The following is a 23166-nucleotide window of genomic DNA, read 5'->3' as shown; positions in this document are numbered from 1 at the left end:
GGGTCATGGGATTTGAGGAGAGCCGCCCGCGGGCCTGACCTATCCCAGTCTGGCAAGACTCGCTCGAGAAGAAATCCCATCAACCAGAGACCCTGAGATCTGGGTGAAAATGGGGAACCCAGATAATCACAGACTGACTCCCCGTCCCCTTGTCCCTGAGCCAGAAAAATAAACCAGGCACAAGAGGCCGAGCATTGAAGTGGAGGGAGGACAGAAATTGCAGCTGAAAAGAATTATTTCCCCAATATTAGGGGAAAGAAGCAAAATCAGCATTGAGAGGTATCCTTGCTACAAGGATGTTCTCAGGATGAAAAAATGTCCTCCAATCGCCAGACAGAAAAAAAAAAATCAAGCCGGCAGGTGACTCGCGTGGGGGGGTGGGGGGAGGTTCTGGGAGCTCTGTGCAGCCTCGGGACACAACCCCACCACAACGTGAGAAGGCGAAACCCAGCCTGAGAACTCGTGAAGTCGGGAGCAAACGCTGTGAAGAAACAAGTCACAGAAAAGGAAAGAATGGTCCCTAAACTTGAAGAGAAGTTAGATGGAATCCCCCGGGGTGGTGGTGCTGTTTCTCACCTGCCTGGGACGAAGGCAGGACCCACCGTGGGCAGATGTGACAGGCACTTCCACTCAGGTGAGCCCTCCAGTTTAAAATGCGCCCACTCCCAGGGCCCCACCCTCACAGTGCGCCCAGCGCCCACGGCGGAAGTTCAGACGCACGTGCCTGTGCCGTGCGCTGGGTGCACGCATGTTTCTTTCTCAGGGAGTAAAAAGGACACGGTGTTTTCTTCTGTGGGTTTTTGGGGCCTACTTGTGAGCAAGAGCATCTGCTCTGAAGCTGACCTGTCTGTCATCCTCTCATTTCCCGAATTAATAAGATTGTGTAGTAACCAGCTGCCATACAGGAATGCGGCCAGGGATTAGCCGCCGGTGCCGGCGAGGACTTCCCGTTCCTAAAGTGCAAAGTTTGTTGTTATTGTTTTTAAGGAGAAGCCTGGTCCCTGGCACCTTCCCGCCCCACTGGCCCTGCCTTTGTCGGAGGGAAATGCTCATGATCCGTGGTGCATCTCCAGTTTTGGAGAGATCGTGACTGAACCAGAGCCAGCTCTGGGGATCCTGGCTGCCTCCTCAGCAAGGGGCCTTCCAGAGTTCAGAGGTCACTCGGTGCCCTCCAAGTCTGGCCCTGAGCCCCGTGACCCTCGGTGCTATGTCTTTTGGTCACTGGATTCTGTCTTCCAAGAGGCCTACAGGTCACTGGGCACCGAGCTCCCCGCCTCCCAGCTGCTGTGGGAGCTTTGCTGGGCTGTAAAAGGCAAGAGGACCAAGCGAGGAGGCTGCCACCAATACAGTCTCTGCTATAGCCTGGCCAGGACAGCAAGAAGGACAGAAAACATGCATTTTATAGAAAAAAGCGACTTCTATGAATGGTGAATGCAGCTAGAGCCTTCAGGAGGGTGGCCCCAACGCCGCTGGCTTGAGGCTCCTGGGAATTCCTGGGGGGCAGGAGAGGATGTCACCCCCACCCCAGAGAAAGGCATTTCCTCACCAGTGGCCCAGTCGAGGACAGAGAAGCGGGGCCAGACAGGGGCAGGGGCCACTGGCCTTCTACACCCAGTTCCTGGACACCCAGTCCGTTAGGAAAGAAGACCATCAGCTCAGCTCTCTCTGGACATTCATAAACAATAAGGGAGAGTCCGGAGGGAGGGACACGTGCCCCAATCCTTTCCAGAGTCCACCAGGGAGGGGCCCTGAGGCCCGTGAGAAAGCAGACTCCCGGGGCAGCCCAGGACCTGCTGAGTCTGGTGTCTGGAGTGGGGCCCTGGGCCCTGCAGGGGTTCTTGTGCTGCCGATGTGTTCGGATGTCAGGGCCACAAGCCACAGGGAGGGCAGGGCCTCCCAGGTCTCTTCCCAAAGCAGAGGGCAGCCCAATGTCCCAGGGCAGGGGGAGCCTTGCTGTGCCCTTGCCTCGCCGCGTGCGAGGATCCGGGAGGCCAGCTGCTGCCGAGGGAGGACGGGGGCTCTCGGCCGCTGCCGCTGCCGTGTGGAAGCAGAGCTGGGCCGGGGTAGCCTCGCTAGACGCCTCCTTCCTCGCCCAAGCTCAGGGAGAACTCCCTGCAGGGGCTGTGAGGCCAGGATGTTGTTCTGCTGAGCAGCCAGGCAGGGCCCGAGGCTCTCCAGGAACCCGGCCCTCTGCTCTCTCCCTCGGGCGGTCACCCTGTGGTGCCACTCACGACCTGTCCTCAGGCATGTGGCCACGCCCAGGCGCCAGCCTACTGGGCCTCCAGGTTTCTCTATGAAGGTGGGAACTCCCTCTGCGGGCTTCCTGGGCAGCTCTGCTGGGGTGGGGCGAAGGGATGCTGCCTCCACTCGACGTGTGTGTGTGTGTGTGTGTGTGTGTGTGTGTGTGTGTGTTTGTGTCATATATCGAAGGGGAAAGCAGGACCTGATCAGAATGCAAGCTGTGCAACCGGCTGGGGGCCCTTGGAGGACCTGCAGGCCTGCAGGGGTGGGAGCAGGACCCCTAGCGGGTCCTCAGGTCCCAGAAGCATAGCCCACTGAAACCTGAACTTGCCAAGCATGCAGGGAGGCCTTGTAGTCATAGGTCACAGGCCAGAGGCCCTGGTGCCCGAAGGTCCTGTGCTGGGCCTGTCACTCAGCCCCTTAGCCCGGCTGGAGAGGGCTGTCCACAGGGAAGAAGCAGGAGTGACACCAGGAGACCTCCTTGCTCGGGGAGCCCCCACAGTGACCAGTAATTACAAGTGAGGAAACAGGCCAGGGAGGGGTGAGGCAGCCTGACAGCTGGGGTGGGGCTGAATCAGAACCGGCAGGACCCAGCCTCCGAGCCAGCCACCTCCTCCGGCCTCGCCCAAGAATTCTTCCCGTGATGGGACAAGGTCTGCACAGGGCACAGAGCCTGGCAGGACAGCGCCCTGGCTCTGCCTCCCTCTCCTGCCCACTGGGATCCTGTCAGCTCAGGAGACAGCACTCCTCAGAATCTCAGAGAAGGCCTCTCCGTAAGCAGGACTTCGGTGGATGAAAACGATAATGATGCCAAACATTGCTTAAGCAGGAGTCCACTTCTGACAACATTCCAGCTATTTTGAAATCGGGCTTAATGTGGAATTATCATATTTTTTCTGAGTCTTACAATAGAACAAAAGAGAAATGGACTCCTGTAGGCTGTGCGGGCGGGGCCTCTGCCTCACCTCCTAAGATCCTGGCAAGGTTGATGGCCGAGGGGGCCCAGGAGCCAGCCGTGGGTGGGGAGACCTCTAGCCACGGTCCCCCGAAAGCTAGAATGTGGGCAGTGAGCTGGTTTCTCCAGGGAGCCCTGGAGACCCTGGCTTTAGAAGACTCTGTTCCTGGGAGGGGGTCATTCTCTGGGCAGGGGATGGTGAGACCCCTGAGGAGGGTGCACTCTGGCAAGGTCCTGAGGGGCAGCTGACAGCGGACTGGCCAGGCCGCTTGAGCGGGACAGAGGGAAGCATCCACAGACTGGAAGTGGGCCTTGCTTCTTAAGCCCGTGTCTGTCCTATGGCGCCAGGTGGCCCCTCCTGCGGGGTTCCCTTCCCTCCTCTCCCCCGTGGGGTCCCACTCTCCCCTTCCCATGAGGTCCCGGCCCCTGACGCCCTCTCCCCCGCAGGCTTCCACCTGTCCCACAAGGTCACCAGCGTGGTCCCTGAGAGTGCACTGCTCATTGTGGTGGGCCTGGTGCTAGGCGGCATCGTCTGGGCAGCCGAACACATCGCCTCCTTCACACTCACGCCCACCGTCTTCTTCTTCTACCTGCTGCCACCCATCGTGCTGGACGCCGGCTACTTCATGCCCAACCGGCTCTTCTTCGGCAACCTGGGCACCATCCTGCTGTACGCTGTCATCGGCACCGTGTGGAACGCGGCCACCACCGGCCTTTCCCTCTATGGCGTCTTCCTCAGCGGCCTGATGGGTGAGCAGGCACCCCCGTCCACCTCGCGGGCTCTGCAGGGCGGGCTCCTCAGGGTGGGCTCTGCCGGGTGGGCTCTGGGCAGTCCTATCTAAGAATGCCCAGGGTGCAGTACACAGACCTAAAAAGCAGTGTTTCAGGTCAGCGAGAAATGTCACAGGCGGGTCCACTGAACCCTCCTGGTTTGTTTAAAGTGAGGCTGAATGCATAACTGGCTGGTCCATGTGCAGCCCAGCATCCCCAGGCCAAGGTTATGTGTCCTGCTTGTGAATGAGGGCCTGTTGGACCAGGGTGGCCAGTAGGCTGGGCAGGTAGGAATAGTCCATCTGCTGTCCCTCCCCCTTGGCAGGGAGGTGGGGTCCAGCCCCACTCCCCTGTCCCTGAGCCCTCACAGGCAGCGAGGAGGCGGCCTCTCTGGCAGAGGCCCCGGGCCCCCATAAATGCCCACCTAAGCAAAACGTTTGGGTGTCCTTTCTACCCAAACCTTGGAGAAAAGGCCACACCCTTTCTATGCACTCAAAGCTACTCCCCTGCAGTTTGGTTATTTCATTCAGCCCTGGCCTGGGGGACCTGTGAGGTGCACCCCACCCATCTGGGTGTCGGTCATTATCTTCCTGGGAAACTGGAGCAGGTGAGGCCAGTGGGTCACCTGAGGCCTCACACAGATGTGTCTGCACGGTGCAGCCCTATGTGCCGTTCTGTCTGGGGTTGCTGCGGCTGCCCTGTTGCATCATGGGTCTGCAGGTTTGCTGCCAGCACTGGGTAACCAGGGCAGCCCCACCTCACACACTTCCTCCACGGAAGCCAGACTCCTGGGGGTGAGCCCAGACTGGCGACTTCCCATCTGACTGAAGGAAGAGCCTCGCACCACCTGACACCAGGCACCCCCGAGCCCCTCATCTCCTCCGGGTGACAGAGGAGGTGCGTTAAGAAGGAAGAACCAAAGGTCCCCTGACGAAGACTGTCTCCTCGCCCAGCACATTAGTCACCACAGGACTTTGTGCTTACCCCACGGGGCTGTGCTCCCTCAAGCCCCCCACTGTGGGCACCACCCCCTAGGCCCAGCCCCGAGAGACCTACCACAGTTGGCGATGCCCAACCTTGGACACACCTAAAATGGCATGGCCATCTCTGGGGGTGCGGGGGGGCGGGGGGGAGTCTCGGAGTTTAGAGTAGGGAACCCAGGACACAGCTGGTCAGGCTGGGCATCAGCCCAGGTCATGGAACACAGTGGTGCCCAGGGGCCAACATGTCTGTTCTGCTCCCGGGTACACAGAGCTTGGAGCCAGCGGAGCTAGGAAGGCAGGATCCGTCTGTACAGACCAGTGGCTCAAGGCCCCTCGCACCCTTCCGAGGAAGGGTCAGCCCATGTGTCCTGGGTCGCTGTCCAGGCGAGCCACTCAGGGACAGGCCCTGCAGAAGCTCGGGCGGGCAGCTGGAGATGCCGCTGAGGGGGTGAAGCCATGGGTCTTCTTGACCGGGATGGAGAGAGGGGTTAGAACATGCAGTTGGGCGGCCGTGAGCCCATAGTCCAGTCCACAGAACTGTCCTGGCAGGGCCAGTGGGTGGTGGGCTCTCCCACCAGGGAGGAGGGCAGGCCCCAGGTCACATCCTGCTTGAAATGAGTGGCCGGCTTCTGGAATGTACCACTGGGTTGGTCAGCATCCTCCACAACTTGAGGCTGATGTTCAGGGAGGCCTTACAGATTGATGGCCTGCAATGGAGAGTGTGAGTCTGAAAGCCCCTGGAGTTTGAACTGTGTTCTCACACCTGCCCACTGGCAGCGTCTTGGGTGAAAAAACAAAACCCATGGCCCCCATTCTAAATGGGGCATTTTAAACTCACCGGGAGCCAGTGCTTTTAACACCTGTCACTTCTTCAGGACAGTGACCCTGGTGCCAGGCTGGGAAGCTTTAGGAACTCACAGAAAACTCCCTCGGGGGCGCCAACCTCTCTGCAGAGACCACTTTCCCTGAGGGGGCTCTGGGGCGTGACTGGGCCCTGAGGATGAGTGGGCTCCTGCAGACGCCTGTCCCAGAACGCAGGGCAGCATTCAGCCCATGTGTACTCAGCCTCTCCCACCCTCCCTCTATCGTCCTGGCCCTGTAGGTGGGCCTCTTCCTGCCCTCAAGGCCTGACTGGCTCCTGGGCCCCTGGGGTCCACTCTGGTTGGGGAGGGGACTCAATACCAGCAGGGCAGCAGGCAGGCCCACAGCCAAGGCCCTCCTCCAACCAAGCCCAGCCGAGCCAGACAGGCACCCACATGCACCTCCCTGAGGTTGTGGGTTCGTCGCTGGGAGACGGGGTTTGCACATGATCTGGGACAGGAGATAACTCTGGGAGGATTGCAAAGGGTGAAAGTGCACTTCAGCACGGTCCCTCCACCCAAGGGTGCCCAGGAACCCCCTGGGCAGGAGCCGTACAGCAGAAGGAAGCAGGGGCTGGCTCCACAGGGACCCACTCCTTCCAGGGCCTCGCTCCTCCCCTCCCAGCACCCCCAGATGTGCCATTCATCTCCCTCCCCTCCTCTCTCCCCATCCCCCTGTAGCTGGTTCCCCTCCCAGGGTCCGGTGAAGCTTGCCCCATCCATCACCTCCTTTTAGGCCCGCCCTGGTTGTTCCAATCATGGCAGAGGCATCATTTCCCTGGGAGGTCTCCTCCCCGCCGATCAAGCCCTCTTCCCAGCACCCTGCATCTGTACTCACGGTGACCTAGGCTGCAAACTCCCCTGCAAAGGGCCCGGGTCTGATGGAGTGTCTCATGGCCAGGCACCACCTGAGCCCCTCACCTGCCTGCAGTGAGCTCACCGGTGAGCCAGCCAGGAGGGGTCAGCCAGGCCCAAGGGGAGGTGAAGAAGAGAGCCAGGGTGGTCAGTCTCCTCTGGCTGGGCTGCTGCCTTTCTTGGAGGACTGTGGGAGCCCCTGAGGGAGGCTGGTCGTCTGACCCAGGTTCCCACACCAGCCAGCCTGAGCCCTAAGAGTCAGAGGCCCCACCCTGAGGGTTCCCAGCCCGGCAGCTGCCAGGCCAGCAGCCCGAGGCAGCCCCGGGAAGGCCAAGGATGTGCTCCTGCTTCCGCTCCCCATAGCTCCTCTTCTCTCCAGGTCCTGGTAGCCAGGGGACGCCGCAGGGACCCTTGCTCGCCTGGCCCTCTAGGTCCTCCCTGATGCCCCGCTTGTCTCCCAGGAGACCTGAACATCGGGCTGTTGGATTTTCTCCTGTTCGGCAGCCTGATCGCTGCTGTGGACCCGGTGGCCGTGCTGGCGGTGTTTGAGGAGGTTCATGTCAACGAAGTCCTGTTCATCATTGTCTTTGGGGAGTCACTGCTGAATGACGCTGTCACTGTGGTGAGAGAGCGGGGGAGGGTCCTGGCCGTGCCACAGAGCAGCGTTTCAAAGCTGTGGGTGGGGGGACCCTATTTATTCCCCGGGCATCATCGTGTCCCTCGGAGAAGTCGGCGCAGAGAGCCTGCTGAGGTCGCCCGCAGAGCCTGAGTCTGCTCATTGGCCCCAACAGCCCAAAGGCTTCGTGGTCCAAGGCATTCCGCAGGCCAGCTCCTTCTGCTGGGCTTTTCCTCCACTAACCCTGAGGCTGGCTTTTGTAATGCGATTTCTTCATTCTTTGCTTCATGGTTCTTGGTAACTCCACCCCCCCCCCCCCAGCTCCCCACCCCCACACACACTTTATTCTTTCATGGGTGATGATTTTTTAAACATATATTTTTATTGATTTCAGAGAGGAAGGGAGAAGGAGAGAGAGATAGAAAGATCAATGATGAGAGAGAATCATTGATCGGCTGCCTCCTGCACGCCCCACACTGGGGATCAAACCCAAAATCCAGGCATGTGCCCTGACTGGGAATCAGACCGTGACCTCCTGGTTCATAGGTTGACGCTCAGTCACTGAGCCACACCAGCTGTTGAAGTCCCACGGTCTCTGTTCCCAGAACAGGGGGTCTTTAACTTTGGATCCACAGTTGGGCTCTCCTTCCTGACTTTCCAAAGAGAATGCATACGTAAACAAGCAAAATCTCACCTTATTTATTTATTTATTTATTTATTTATTTATTTATTTATTTATTTATTTTGCGGAGGGCGGGTGGGGGAATCAGGGGACAGTGATTGTGTGCTCAGGAAGCTGGTTTTCCCTCAGAGAGATGGTGCCAGGGAGCTGGGCAGGGCCCGTGGGTGGGCAGGGGCTGGAGGCCAAGTTACCACTATGAGAAGTGAATGGAAGGTTCCTGAAATGTGAGGAACTGTCTCAGCATGTGGCCATTTTGAAGTTCTCAAAACCCATCCCCAAATGGGGCCATGACCTCCCTGGAAGGGAACGTCTCTCTGAGCGGATCTAGGCCTGGCTGCCTGCCCTGCCCACCGTCCCCCACCTGGGCCCAGACCCAGTGGGACCTGGAATTCCCTGTTTGCTCTAAAAGTGCCTGTGGCTTCTCTAAGAATTTCTCGTCCTGATGTCCCTTCAGGGTTCAGGAGATTGAAGGGCCTAAGGGTAGATTGCACCAGATTCCTCTGCCGCAGATGAGATAGTCTCAGGGAATTAAACGTAATTGGAGATGAGACGCAATCAGAAACACCCTGCACGGGCCCTCAAGGCTGGGGCTCTTCTGTCCTGAGCGCTGTGTCTCTGTAGAGGCAGGAGCTCCTGCTGCAGCCGGGAGTTCTCCCCTCTCCCTCCCACCTGGGTTTTCACAAAGAAGCGGGGCAGGCCGAGGTCTGCTTCCAGCACCCTTCACGCATGTGCCTGCCCCGTGCACGGCACCTGTGGGGCTGCGTTTGTATGCGCAGTTTTATTCACCCGCCCCTTGGGGGTCCTGGAGAGCACAGACTTCGGGGCACAGAGAGAAGTTTCCTCCCGAGGGGCCTGCAGCCCCCGCCTCCCCGCCCCCCAGGGAGCATCTCGGCCTCCTTGGGGTGGAGCCCGGCGCATCGTTTAGGGGAACTCGGGCTCAGAAAACACAGCTGTCTCCACAACTGAGGCCTAGGATAAGGTTTCTGGGCGTTTTATCTGAACGTCTTGGTGGGATAAGGTTTAAAGATCAACATGCGAAGATGCCAGGGTGTGCGATCCCACATCAGGGGGCAACATAACAGCAAACTCGCCAAGGATGAAACTCTGGGTTTGTCTTGGAAAATGAAATTGAACGCAGTGGCTTAGTTTTGTGGCCGCCCCTGTTTTGCCCAGAGTCGGAAAGGGCCAGGTTGCTCCTGAAGGCCCTCGTTCCTTCCAGAATGTCCTGCCTCCCAGGTCCCGCCTGCTGGCTCATCGCTGGCCTTCGTCCTAGTGACCATTACTGCCCTGGGAGGACTTCCCTGCCAACGGGTTGCAGGCTCCGAAATCATGGCTGCCCCAAGCTCCTCTCTCCAGCCCTAAGTCCCGAAAGGCCTGGGGCCCAGGACGGGGAGGGTCAGTGCTGATGGAGGGCTGACCCATGTGTGGTTTGCCTCTCTGTCCTCCAGGTCCTGTACACCGTGTTTGAATCATTCGTGGCGCTGGGTGGCGACAACGTGACTGGCGTGGATTGCGTGAAAGGCATAGGTGTGTGGCTGCGGGGTCCACATGTCAGGGGAATGCCAGGGGAGCGTCTCTTTCTCCAGAATGTGGGCCGCCTCTTGGCAGCGCCTCTGTGGCCTGTGGAGCTGGGCGGGGTCAGGCGTTGGCACCAGGCCTGCCCCTGGGACCCATAGCCTGACAGTCCTTTCCGTCCACAGTGTGTTTCACAAACACGATTTTATGAGGGGCCAGCCACCCTGGGAAACCCGGGGGTCATTGCCCGTTAGACCCACGAGAATATGGGGAACAAGGGATATGGTGGGTGATGTGGGTCCTGGTGTCCGGGGGGGTCCTACGTGCTTCTATGGGCCGGGATAGTGACAGCCTGGCTGTGCCTGCAGGCGCAGGGCTTGGTCCTTGCTGCAAACAGACCGAGGGCCTCTGGTCACAGTGCTCCTTCTGTGATGGGGGCGGGAGCGGGGCCTCTGTGGGCTGCAGGACTGCCTCCTCCCCAGCTTTCCACGCTGAGGCTTGAGGACTCCAGTCCTCTCTTCCAGAGAACGGGCCTCTTGTTTGCTGAGCTGTTGGCGCCTCTGTGGGGGGGTTACCAGGCAACTGCCATGAGGAATGGCCTGGAAGGAAGGCCAGCCCCACCAGCCTGGCCCACGCCACATGGGTCAGGCCACGCCGAGGCCACAAAGGGCCATTTAGGCAGCTCAGCCTTACGTCCTGCCCCTTGCAGTGTCCTTCTTCGTGGTGAGCCTGGGGGGCACGCTGGTGGGGGTCGTGTTCGCTTTCCTGCTCTCCCTGGTGACCCGCTTCACCAAGCACGTGCGCATCATTGAGCCCGGCTTCGTGTTCGTCATCTCCTACCTGTCCTACCTCACCTCCGAGATGCTCTCCCTGTCGGCCATCCTGGCGTAAGTCCTCCCTGGCTCACCCAGGCCCCAGAGCCGGAGCGCACCCTGCGGCCCTGCTGAGGGGGGTGGGCTGTGGAGGAAGAGGGCCGACCTGGGGAGCGGGACCCACCCAGATACGGGGGAGGCAGGAGTGGCGCCTGCTCCCGAGCCCTCAGGAGGCACAGCCTTCCCCAGCCCCTGCTCCAGCCCACTGTCTGCTGGCCCACTTCCCAGCCTGATGGAAAGTCACTGTGGGGGCCAAGAATTTGATCTGTTTAGCTTTTTAAATAGGGAGTTGGAGTTCTGATGCAATTGTCAGAGCTGGCCCGCACCCGCCCCTCCCTCCCGGGTCTGCCCTGCCCCTCCCCTTCCAGCCCGCCCACCCACCGGCTTAGACAGAAACAGGCAGCCTGCTCTGCAGCCTAGGGTTCCGGTCCCAGAGGCTCATATCAGATGGCAGTGATGTTGGGGTACTGGAGCTGGGCATGGGCCAGCTCAGGGCCCTGGTCCCCAGTAGGAACCCTGAGCTCATGGAGAGAAGGGCTGACCAGGGAGGTGGATGTCTGTCCAGGACACAGAGGCCCGGAGGTGCTGCCAGGGGACAGCAAGCGCTGGGTCTTGGGAACAGCCCCACCAGGTCAAGGGGGAGCAGCGTGTGGCCCTTGGCCTCACAGCATGTCGTCCCACCCCCAGCATCACCTTCTGCGGCATCTGCTGTCAGAAGTACGTGAAGGCCAACATCTCGGAGCAGTCGGCCACCACCGTGCGCTACACCATGAAGATGCTGGCGAGCGGGGCCGAGACCATCATCTTCATGTTTCTGGGCATCTCGGCGGTGAACCCCGAATACTGGAAGTGGAACACGGCCTTCGTGCTCCTGACCCTGGTCTTCATCTCCGTGTACCGGGCCATCGGTGAGGGCGTGGCGGGGTGGGGTGTGGGAGGGGGCGATGGTGGGGAACAGGGTGGGGGTGGGGCGGACCATGGATGTTGAGAGGGGATGGGGGTCCCGTGGGGACCATGGGAGATGGTGGGGGACAATGGGGATGGGGCACAATGGGGGGTGATGGGGTGGCATGATGGGGGATGGGAGACTTTGGAGATGATGGGAAAATGGTGGGAGGACAACACGGGGGAGATCATGGTGGGTGACTGGCTGTGGGGAGTTCATGGGCTCCAGGGCCTCGGCGTTTGCCCCCACTCAGTGAGGGTAGGTTCAGGAGCCCCTGGTGAGCCTCAGACAGACTGTTGGGAGTCCTCCGTGAAGGTCCAGGCCTTCTTGGGGCCTTACCACAGTGAGACTAAGGTCAGGCAGCTGGGGGTCAGGGTGGAAGGGTGGGAACCCAGGGGAACCCATTTGGTTTCCCACTGACTCCCTCTGGATGTGGCAGAGTGACTCAGGGACAGTGTGGTCACCGAGGAAAGGAAATGGCATGTGTGAGGCAGGAGTGACCATCTCTAGTGTGTGGTGCCTTGGAGACCTAGGTGGGGGTTAGTGGGGGCGAGAGAGGCTCCAAGTGATCACACCTGCTCCTCCCCCCAGTCCTTGGGGACTAAGGGCTCAGGGAGCGATGTCTTGGTGGGGTAGGGTCGCTCTCTTCCTGCTGCCCTCAGCAGCGGCCTTTGGCCCTGGAGCTGCCTCAGGCATCAAGAGGGCAAGGCTTCAGCCAGTGCAGCCTTAGCCCACTGAGAACTGAGAATCTCAGAGCTGCCCAGACACTGTAAACCCGGAGTGTTCGAAGTGTCCACAGAGACAGGCCCGGGTCCAAGGTGGAACAAGGGACGGGGTGAACAGGGCCAGAGGGTGGAGTGTTCACCATCCCCTGTGCTAGATGCTGCTGTCACCTGTCACCACCCTCCATCCTAGGAGGGATTCCTAGATGTTCCCTCTCAAGTGCAGCAGCTGCCCGAGAAGGTGATCGCGGGGCACACGGCCCCCTGTGGAAGCTGAGCGCACGTCTGGTCCCTCAGGTGTCGTGCTGCAGACCTGGATCCTGAACCGGTACCGGATGGTGCAGCTGGAGATCATAGACCAGGTGGTCATGTCCTATGGCGGCCTGCGGGGCGCTGTGGCTTTTGCCCTGGTGGTCCTTCTGGATGAGAACAAGGTCAAGGAGAAGGACCTCTTTGTCTGCACCACCATCGTCGTCATCTACTTCACTGTCATCTTCCAGGTAGCCCTCAGCTGGGGACCAGCCGCCCCTTGCTGTCCTCCTTCAGCCCTCCATGCCCGACCCACCGGCCACAAGGGGCAGGCCCCACCATCACCGTGTCTCCAAAGAGCCTTTCCGAGCTCCAGGCCCTAATTGGATTTTATAATTTTAGTAACTAGGAGCTGTTTTGTAGGTTTTCATGTGGCCCCACAGGGGACGCAGCACAATTTGGCTTAAAAATGTCCTTCCTTAGCCATCACTAGTTAAGGGAGCCCCAGTTAATATTTTATCACCCCACTTGGCCTTGCTTTAGGCTCATCTGAGGAGCTGAATTTGGGCTCTCAGGAGACAGCAATACACCCACACGGGCTGTTGTGGGGGCTCCTCTCTGCAGGGGCGGTCACAGATAAGGGTGGCCCATTTCGCCCTATGTGGGTGTGGGTGGGTCGGGTGTGGATTCACACATGGGGGCCCAGTGGTCTGGGTGTGGGGTGCAGTGACGTCTGCCCCGGCTGTCAGGGTCAGTGTACTCCATTCTCCCAGGGCCTGACCATCAAGCCCCTGGTGCAGTGGCTGAAGGTGAAGAGGAGTGAGCACCGTGAGCCCAAACTCAACGAGAAGCTGCATGGCAGGGTAGGCGGGTGGGGGCTGGGGGTGGGGCAGGGGAAGAGTACTGGGGGGAGGGGGAGGCATGGGAGAAGCACAGGGAGGCCCTCACGTGACAGCAACCCTCCTGTCTGTTTTGGAAAGGCTTTCGACCACATCCTCTCAGCCATCGAGGACATATCAGGGCAAATCGGACACAATTACCTCAGAGACAAGTAAGTGGCTGGCGCTGCCTCTGGCGGGAACCTGGGGAGGCACTTTGCCTCAGCTGTTTGTTTCCCTCCCTCTTCCTTTAGTCAAAGGCTGAGTATAGGACCCTCGGGGAGAAAGAATGCCGCCTTTTACCTTAAATCTAACCCCACAAAACCCTGCACTCCAAGGACCCATAATGCCTGGGTTCCCTTCCTTCACCTGGGACCCCTCCTGCCCAGGGTGTCCCCTGCCCAGTGCACTGAGCCTCTTCTAGAAGCTTCTTTCCAAGTCTGGCCCAGTCACGTCCTATTCTAACCCAAACAACTGGTCACTGTTCTAATTGTGTTGAGTTTTAAAACTCCTTCTGGGCAGCCTGGTTCTAAGTGTGAGAGAGAACCAGGGGTTGGGGTGGGGTGAGGGGTGGCCTTCTCCCCTGGCCTTCGCCTCACACAGGTGCAATGTGCCCGCCACTGTAGCCAGAGCGCGGGGCCTCTGCCCTTGCCTGGCCCCACTCTGTCCTCAGCCCACCTTTCCGGAGGGTTGTGTAGCGACTTGGAAAACTCTCTACAATATCGAATTAAATGAGAAAACAGAACCCACAATTTTATATACATTCTAATGACAACTGTCCTCAGATAGAAAGGTAAGAACGAAGAACAGAATTGTGAAATCGGTATGATTGTCATTTATTGCTTTTATTTTAAAATTTGCCGTTGTGGTTGATATAAATAGTAAAAAAAAAAAAAAATCTCTGGAGAAAGAGGCCTTCTGTGCCCACCCAGCTCTGGGAGACCATGTTCAGTGAGTCTGGGTAGAAGATTGGGAATGCCCTGCCCATCCTCCCCGGGCTCGCCCACAGCCCGCCGGGTGCTGACACTGTCTGGTTCCATCCCCCAGGTGGTCCAATTTTGATAGAAAATTCCTCAGCAAGATCCTTATGAGAAAGTCAGCCCAAAAGTCACGAGATCGAATTCTTAATGTTTTCCATGAGCTCAACTTGAAGGACGCCATCAGCTACGTGGCCGAGGTACCAGACACTCCACATCTGCTCTGTGTTGGAGGTGGGGGCTGATGCAGGACCCGGACGTGGGACGGGGACAGCCATTGGGTCTTCCGCACCCAAGAACATGGGGTGGGTGGGGAGGTAGTTGCGGGTGGCACTGCTATTCTTTTGTTGTTGTTAATCCCCACCCGAGGATATTTTTTCCGTTGATCTTTAGGGAGTGGAAGTAGGGAGGGAGAGAGAAACATCAATATAAGAGAAACATATTGATTGATAGCCTCCTGTATGCACTCCAAATGGGACCAGGGATCAAACCTGCAACCCAGATACATGCCCTTGACTGGAAATCGAACTTGTGACCCTTCAGTTCACTGGCTGATGCTCTAACCACTGGGAACACTGGCCAGGGCACACTGTGCTGTTCTTAATGGTCCACCCACAACTCTATGTGAGGCTCATGGGTCCTTCAGCACCCCAGGAAAGGGTCATGTCACAGCTCCTCACTCACAGGAGGCTGAGGCATAGAATCTTCCCCCATGACTCTGTAGCAGCGGTCGCCAACTGGTGGTCCGTGAGGTCTGAAAGGTTGGCGACCGCTGCCCTGTAGGACACTCTATGGTGCTGTAGGTCGGTCTGACCTCTGAGACCAGGTAGGGAATTACGGGGCTATGGCTCCCAACATAAATGCACACACATACATGCATGCACACCCAGGCACATGCAGACATATGTGTGCATGTGCACACACACACGCAGGGGGAAGCAGCAAGGATGTCTTCTCAAGTCCCAGGGGGTAAGTATGGAACAGACCGATGGGCAGGCTATGGTTTAGAAGCGGCCGCCTCAACATCTCTGTCCCTCCAAGTGAACGATTCTCCAGTACTCACAGAGCTCCCAGCCTTCTCGGGGTAAATGGGTCCACCCCCGGGTCTCTGAAAAGGTTCTCCACCCGCATGCACCCAGGGGGTGGCATCAATGAGCAGGGCTCAAGAAGCACGTGGGTGGACTGCATGGTGACACCCAGCATCTCGCTGTTTCTGATACCACCTCCCTGATGGCAGCCTCCAGCCCCTGACAGGACTCAGGATGTGTCAAATGGGACAGGAGTCATGGTGGGTCTCAGGTCTAACTCCACTCCTCATGGGACACGCAGTCTGGCCGGCCTCTTCCCCAGTGGCCACACACCTCCTGGCCGTGCTTCCTAGCTTCTCAATGCGTACATGTGACCATCACATGGCCATCACATTCATCACCAGGCCACCTCTGCAATATCCATGTCTCCGTGCCCCGTGGGTGCCAAGGTCACCTGGCGCCCTGCACAGGCCTGGGTCTAGGCAAGTCCTGAGCTTGCTCCTCCCCTGTCCCCAGTGTGTGGCCTGAAACAGTGACTTCCAGGCCACCCCACACAGCCCTGCTGGACACTGCTGCCCACAATGACACCCAACACTCACAGTGACAGGGTCACTTTAGACCCCGGCCCCTGCCTCCTCTGAGGGGCTCTGACCAGGAGTCCCTGCCTTGCCTCTGATCCCTCAGAACCTGCAGATTTCATGCCTTCCCTTTGTCCTTTCCCCTGCAGCTGGGGTCTGCATAGAGCCTGGTGAGCTGGGAGTCTCAGCAAACCTGGTGGCCTCAACACAGAGATGGAGTTAGGGGACCAGAAGCATCTGTTTGTTCAGAGAGAAAATTACTGCTGCCTCTGTAGGGCTCCTCAACCCCCCACACACCAGACACTCAGATGCCCAGGTTACTCAGAGGGACCAGGTGCTCCTGGCAGAGGAGCTGGGGGCCATCGGGAGATATGGAGAAGGGTCCCTAAACCATCACTGAGACAGTACCACCTCAATCCCACTCCATAGAAACCCAACCCACATGCTCCAGACCCCCAGACCCCATGGGGGTGATGCAGGCTCCTGACAAGGTCCCCAGCCTTACCTCTGCCTGCTGCTCCCCACATCCAGTGCCCCAACCCCTGGTCAGGCCTGCTCAGACGGCACCAGCGGGTGGCCTGTGCACCGTGCTGTCTGCCCTCAGCAGGTTGGCCCCACCTAGCCACCCTTTCCAGCTCCAAGCCCCTCTCCTAAGGGATGCCCTCACCCCATAGCCCAGCCCCCACCCCCAGGAGCCAGGCTGTGACTTTGGTTCCCATCAGGCTCTGCTCTGTGTGGTCTGTCTGAAGGTTCAATCCTGGGGATTCCTTTCTTGGAGAAACAAGGACAGCTGGTTTGGACCCCCAGTAGGGACAGGGGTCGCCTTCCTAATCCCAAGGGGATCTGTCATGCTTTCCCAACATTCCCCAGATGCCACTGAGGTGCCGTGTCCTTCACACACAATTGTGTCTTCACTTTCCTCTTAACACAATGGCTAACTAACCGCTCAGCTCAAGCAAGGCCTTGGCTACGGTCTCTGAAATCTCCGCTCTCCAGGTGCTGTAGGCTTCCCAGGCCCTGTCCACTCTGTCCCAGTGCCTGGGCTGGCCTGGGGTGCTCCCTGTCCTGGCTTATGCAGGCATATCCTCTCGCAGGGAGAGCGCCGTGGGTCCCTGGCCTTCATTCGCTCCCCCAGCACGGACAACATGGTCAACGTAGACTTCAGCACACCACGCCCCTCCACTGTGGAGGCCTCCGTCTCCTACCTGCTGTATGTGCCCCAGTCTGCCCAGGCTTCCCCCTGGGAGAGGCCACCCCTCACCAGGGCACCTCTCACCATGCCCTGGAGGCTGCTGCGGGCAGGAGACGGGTGGGGGTGACGGTATTCCCTGCTCAGTACTTCCCAGGTCTTCCTGATCACAGCCACACCAGAGGTGTGGACAGACATCAACCAATGGGCATCTTGTGGGGTCAGTCTGACCAAAACCCCCCAGGAGAGGGCTCCCAGGATCAGCCCTCTTGGCAGTGGCTGGTGCCCAGGCCAGAGGGCACGGGCAGGAGGGGCAGACACAGAAAGCAATGGAACTCTCAGACACTCTGCGTCCTCCCATGTAGGAGGGAGAATGTCAGCGCGGTGTGCCTGGACATGCAGTCCCTGGAACAGAGAAGGAGGAGCATCCGCGACACAGAGGACATTGTCACTCACCACACGCTGCAGCAGTACCTGTACAAGCCCCGGCAGGAGGTGGGCTTGCCAGCGAGTGGGGGCTCCTGTCCAGAGCCCTTCGGGATCCTGACCAGAGAGAGAGCCTTGGGTGGGGGCACAGGTCCTCCTCTCTTCTCGCCGAGCAAAGGGAGAAATCCTTGTCTTTAGGGCAGACACTGCTCAGGTTGGAGGGTTAGGGCTTGGCCTGCCAGCCAGGTGGTCCCGGGCTCTGGAGTCCTAGGGGTCTGTCGGGCCAACTTCACAGGGAGCCTGCCATGGGGCTGCCCTCCGCGGTGAGGTTAGGTGCCTCCAGCTCTGCAGGTCACCACCTGTCCCTGTCACCTCCCCCTTCCCCAGTACAAACATCTCTACAGTCGACACGAGTTAACTCAGGACGAAGATGAGAAGCAAGACAAGGAGATCTTCCACAGAACCATGAGGAAGCGCCTGGAGTCCTTCAAGTCGACCAAACTGGGCATCAACCAGAACAAGAAGGCGGTCAAACTGTATAAGCGAGAGCGTGCCCAGAAGCGGGTAAGGGTGCTGAGTGAGGGACCACGGGGCAAGGGGGACCGTGGGTGGCGGGGGGAGGGGGGGGGTGACCGCGGATGGGGAGACTGCGGGGCGGGGGGCTGGGGGTAGGGCATGGGGCTCTGTGCGAGGCGTGTGGGGTTGAGGTCACCATGGGACCATGCTGGTCAGTGCTGGAACCACCAAGGCACCCCCTTTAGGGACAGGTCTGGGCAAGGAGGGGATCTGGGCTGGGGACCAGTGGGTCTCCCAGGGACAATCTGCAGTCAGGGCCCGTGGCCACTGTTCCCTTACCTGTAAGCGGTTTCATTCTGTTTTTCAGAGAAACAGCAGTATTCCTAATGGGAAACTGCCAATGGAGAACCCCATACACAATTTCACCATTAAGGAAAAAGGTACCGATGGGGCCTTGGCAGAAATGCCTTCAGCAGGGACTCAGGGACCTGTGCAAGGGGCCTGGCAGGGTGCAGAGGGCTGTGCTTGGAGGGAGATCCTCCGCCCAGCACCCAGGACCCTCCTCTGGGGGCTGCTGCCCTGCTTGTCTGAGTGGCAGTGCCAGGGGACTTAGGGGCATTGGACCAGGGCCTTTCGTGTTCCCAGCCCGTTTCCCTTTCTGTCCTTTCTTTGCCACCAGATTTGGAACTTTCAGACCCAGAAGAGAACCCCAACGATGCTGATGAGATGAGTGGGGGGATTGAGTTCCTGGCGAATGTCACCAGGGACACAGCAACAGACTCGCCCTCAGGTGAGGGGCTAGGGTGGCCCTCTGCGGCCTCAGATGTAAAGGCGGTCATTGGGCAGGGACGGAGGACCGTAGGACTGTGGCTGTGCAGCTGCACATGGCAGGTTGGGGGCCTCTGCTCTGAGAGAAGGGAGCTGTCACCTGTCCTGCCCATGGTGCGGGGCGGGAGAGCATGAGGTAGAGGGCCAGAAACCCCTAAGGCACATGACCCTGACCTTCCAGGTGATGGCTGTAGGACGCGCTGATGTCTGACCCCTGAGCAGCACCCTAATCCTGCAATTCTGGGTGCACCTGGAAAGCTGATCAGCCACTGCCCTTTCTCCTAGGAATTGACAACCCTGTGTTCTCCCCGGATGAGGACCTGAGCATCCTGTCCAGGGTGCCACCCTGGCTGTCTCCCGGGGAGACAGTGGTGCCCTCCCAGAGGGCCCGCATGCAGATCCCCCACTCTCCCGACAACTTCCACCGCCTGGGTCCCTTGCGCCTCAGCAACAAGTCCGTGGACTCCGTCCTGCTGGCTGAGGGCCCCAAGGAGCAGCCTGACACCACTCCGCCTGAGTCCACGCACATGTAACGCTCCTCGCCCTTCCCGGGCCCTAACTCCTGCTCTTTCCTCAGGCATCTGCCTCTCTCTTGGCCCTGGACCTGAACCTCTGCAGACTTTCTCTAGCAGCTGCTCTTCCTCTTGCTAAGCCTGTGCCCTCAAGCCTCTTGTTCTGGCTGAACATTTCTTAGGACCCGTCTCAGGCTCTGCTTCTCCAGCTGGGACGTCGGGATCCAGAGCTGTCTGAGGGTTTGGCTGTTTTACCTCACTGACTAGAATTTACTCTTAGATTGTCAGTTTGATCACTAACTACTCTGAGATAAGTGTTTAATCTGGGCAGTCAGCCCATGAATGTAAGTCCCGAGCTCAGAGGAGACTGGGCACGGGCTGGGCTGGGGTGCTGTGTGGACAGAGAGCATCTGTTTTCCTCCCTGAAGGCCCTGGGAAAAGCCCACCTGACAGGAGTGAGTTCAGGAGAGAAGCAGCTGGTCCCTTTTACCCTCGTACAGAAAGGAGTGCAGCTGGTGTGCCCACATCCTTGCTGCAGGCCCGGGGTTGGGGGGTGGGCAGGAAGGGGGCTCCTGGATCAGAGAGGAGGGAGGGGAGAAGGCAAGGAGAGAGTGGTGGGCGAAGGACAAGGCCCCCATTCGGTAGGTGCTGCAGGGGTGCTGTTGCTGGGTCCCCGCTGTCCCCACTTTGCCCTCTGCTGGGAAAGGGCTTCACCCCCTTGGGCAGGGTTTTGGCCTTACTTCACGTGTGCCTTGAGTGTCTGGTGGGAACTTGGGAGGAAAAGGAAAACTAGACTTTCCCAAGCACAGGTTGGGCAGACTCACGTTTCAATGGAAGCAGTAACGTCTGTTTTTCTCTCATGTGGACACCTGGAGAAGGTGATTGTCCGTCCAGCTGGGGTTGCAGCCGCGCTGGCCGGGCTGGCGAAATGGTTTCTTGGTACCCGAGCTGGTCCTCCGGGACGTTTCTGAGACTAGAAGTGACGGTGCACAGGGACGTCTCACCCAGTCCCACTGCCGGTCCTGGCAGAGCTTGCAGGCAGGACCGTGCAGGGCTTCCGTGCTCCTCCTGCCTCCTCCTGGCTTCCTCCCTCCTGGAACACCCTGGGTCTCAGTGCTGGGTGCTGTAGGGTGGCGGGCAGAGAGGGCACCTGGTCAGGTGCCTCGGCTGACCCTGACACTGGGGACCCTACTGGTCACACCCGGAGTATGGCCTGCAAATGTCCCAGAACTTTGCAGGTGTGTGGGGGAACCCGAGCTGGATCTGTGGGGGCCCTCCTGTACCCCCGGGTGCCCCGCGCTCACGCCGGTTTCTCCCGCAGGTGACACGGGCTCTGACGTGCCGCTGACAGGACGCACATCCCCGCGCGAGGTACCGCCCGCCACCGAGAAGTCCCTGCGCCCGCTCGCTCCGCCCCCGGCCCCGCCCACCGCGCACAACCCGGCTCCCGCAGCTCTTCCGGACCTCGAGCTGGGGGCGGGGCCGCCATCGGAGGCGGGGTCTGCGTCGGGAACGTGGCTGGAACGCCGCGGACTGCCGGGCGCACACGCGCGGTCGGCGGCGGCGCGCCGTGTGCACAGCCGGCGCTCGTTCCAGCGGCCCCGCGCGCGCCGCCGCCCCGCACTGCTCAAGCTTGCGTCGCTGCAGCCCTCGTGCCACGCGCCACCGCACGGGCTGGAGCAGGAGGAGACGCCGCTGTGATCTCCACGACTGCCATGGTGCCCCCTGCCGTGGCCTGGGGCAGCCTTAGGCACCCCCCCCTCCCACCCTGCCCCGCAGAGTCTGGGTGGGATCGCCAGCGGGGGTCCAAATATCTGCAAGGTCTGAACCTTGAAATTCCTTGGCGCCATTTGGAAAGGAGACCCTGGGGGGCAGGAGGTGGACAGTGGCCGAGCCTCCAGCTTCTGGGAGGTCTTGGCAGGTGCCCTTGTAAGGCCGCCTCGTGGATCCTTCTGTACACCTGACCTGGTTTTGATCTGAGCTGGCACTTTTTACTATTCCCATTGTCACTCCTGACTCAGGGACTGGAAGGGCCCTGGGACCACAGAGCCCAGGCTCCGTGTTTGAGTTCTTGCACTCTGTCCATTCTCTCAACAACACTGCCAGGGAAACCGAGACAAGCAAAATAATATCTGCCCACAATACCAACTTGATTCCAGTCCCAGGCTGGCCACTCTCAGGGCCCTAGGTCAGAAGCCCTGACTCAGGAACAATTCATAGGCCGAGGGGTTGGGGCCGTGGTTGCCCTAGGCCCTGTGTGATATCATGTCCACTTACCAGCTCTGTGAACCACCTGTCTCCTTATGGACTGGGTACAATTGCAGAAACATCTGTTTGTTCATTCTTTTTGTGTGGAGACTCCCAGAGCCTGGCACTTGTCCTACCTGGATTTCAGTGTGGCAGCCTCTGGGTACCAGGTGTCCTGTGCCCGAACACCTGCTCTCTGGCTTGAGTTGTCCCACTTGACACTGACAGATGGCCCAGGCTGGATTAGAGGTTGCACTGGCCCCATGGGTGCACCCACACAGCCCCAGCTAAGTCGAGTGGGGCCTTCATTAGCAAGCAACTTTTGTTCAGACTTAGAGCCTGTCCTTAAGTGGACCTGGGCCAGGTGGTTGGTCTGACCCCACCTAACACAACAGAGGGAAGCTGGTGGAAGCACTGCCCTTGAGAGCTGCTGTTTCATGGGAGAGCTAAGGGGACTTGGAGAGGGGCTCAGACCCCTGGCCCTGGGGCTGTTGCAGACCTCCTGCCACTCCCTCTGAGGTTTCAGGGACGGTGGCTCCTCCTGCAACCTCCCACCCAGCCAGGCCTCTGGAAGGAAACCACTATCTGACTGTCCTAGGGGAAGCAGGGAGCCAGGAAAGGGCCCACCTATTCCTCAGAGGTAGGTTTTTGTGTGAAGACAAGGTAGTGAAGGATTAAAGGGATAATGGACTTCAAGACACTCCTAGAGGCTTTTCTAAAGAAGCCAGGCTCAGCTCTGCTCAGGAAAGACTTCATGCAGTGCTCACGCCATCACAGGCCAGGATTACTAGCAGTCTGTAGTGTTTTCATGGTGCACATTGAGTCCCTGATGGGAAAATCTCTACCAGTTGCTGTTGAGAAAAATGAGGGACAGCAAAAGGAACATTTAGTGTGGTGTTTGTTCACCAATACAGAGAAGGCTCTTTATCCTAAAGGGAGTGGGGCTGCTCATTATTTGAACTGAATCATTAGCTCAGCCATCACAGATAAAGAAGTGTCGGTTGGTTTTCAGTAGATGTTTTCCCACACTTTGCAACCATTTTAATAAACTCTAAAGAGCACAAAACCCAGCCATGATCTGTACAACAAAACCTGCCCGTGATCCCAGACCAGCAGGCCCTGAGCCACGGCCACCAACAGCAACTTTAGGAAGGCAATGCTCTGACCACTCCCTGCAGGAGTGGTTCATCCAGAGCAGGCTGGGTCCACAGCCCAGTCAGTCCGGCACTCCAGCTGCCTTAACAACTCCCTGGGACCACGGGACCCAGACCCAATTTCCAGCTGCAGGGCTAGAGGCTGAGTCAGGTAAAGCAGTTCAAGGGCAGTTCCTGGGACCCACTCAACGGCCAGGTGGTGAATCCATTTGACATCTATCTCCTGGACAAACCCTTCAGCCCTGTGTTTTTTGGGGAGGAGGGGGCAGGCAGATTTTCTGTTAGTTGAACAGCACAGTCTAATAAGCACAGCCAGACATGAAGTTCCAGACATGAAGCCTCACAGAACCCCAAAACCCACATTTCAGTGATCGAGAGACACCTCCATCTGTTAACACAGTGTTATAAACCCTAGTACTGTGGATACATTTCATAAATGAGAATCCTAGCTGTTCTTGTCACTGTAAAACAGAATGTAAACAATGTCTTATGAATGTATTTCCTTAGGAAAACTGTTGTAAAATTTTTTATTAGGAAAGAATTTCTATTTATTTAATACTGAACTT

The 23166-nt window shown here is 58.8% G+C and overlaps 1 protein-coding gene across 2 annotated transcripts in view; it reads left to right on the top strand.

Moving 5' to 3' along the window:
• The window catches only part of SLC9A3 (solute carrier family 9 member A3), a 47358-nt gene extending 25302 nt beyond the window's left edge, over positions 1–22056 (top strand). Inside the window, exons 2-17 of one of the 2 annotated variants that reach the window (XM_059694608.1) lie at positions 3644–3946; positions 7127–7287; positions 9412–9490; positions 10188–10365; positions 11038–11258; positions 12316–12518; positions 13041–13130; positions 13248–13318; positions 14193–14322; positions 16823–16938; positions 17283–17412; positions 17731–17907; positions 18227–18299; positions 18539–18649; positions 18973–19216; positions 20521–22056. In XM_059694608.1, coding sequence (XP_059550591.1) covers positions 3644–3946; positions 7127–7287; positions 9412–9490; positions 10188–10365; positions 11038–11258; positions 12316–12518; positions 13041–13130; positions 13248–13318; positions 14193–14322; positions 16823–16938; positions 17283–17412; positions 17731–17907; positions 18227–18299; positions 18539–18649; positions 18973–19216; positions 20521–20524 — 2291 coding nt within the window. In that variant the 3' untranslated portion in view covers positions 20525–22056. Of the gene's footprint in view, positions 1–3643; positions 3947–7126; positions 7288–9411; positions 9491–10187; positions 10366–11037; positions 11259–12315; positions 12519–13040; positions 13131–13247; positions 13319–14192; positions 14323–16822; positions 16939–17282; positions 17413–17730; positions 17908–18226; positions 18300–18538; positions 18650–18972; positions 19221–20520 lie in introns of those variants that run through there. The other variant, XM_059694609.1, reaches the window with a different exon arrangement.
• The last annotated feature ends 1110 nt before the right edge of the window (positions 22057–23166 follow it).

This window comes from Myotis daubentonii, chromosome 4 (assembly GCF_963259705.1).
Source record: "Myotis daubentonii chromosome 4, mMyoDau2.1, whole genome shotgun sequence".
Lineage (NCBI taxonomy): Eukaryota > Metazoa > Chordata > Mammalia > Chiroptera > Vespertilionidae > Myotis > Myotis daubentonii.
This window is presented reverse-complemented; position numbering and strand designations above follow the sequence as displayed.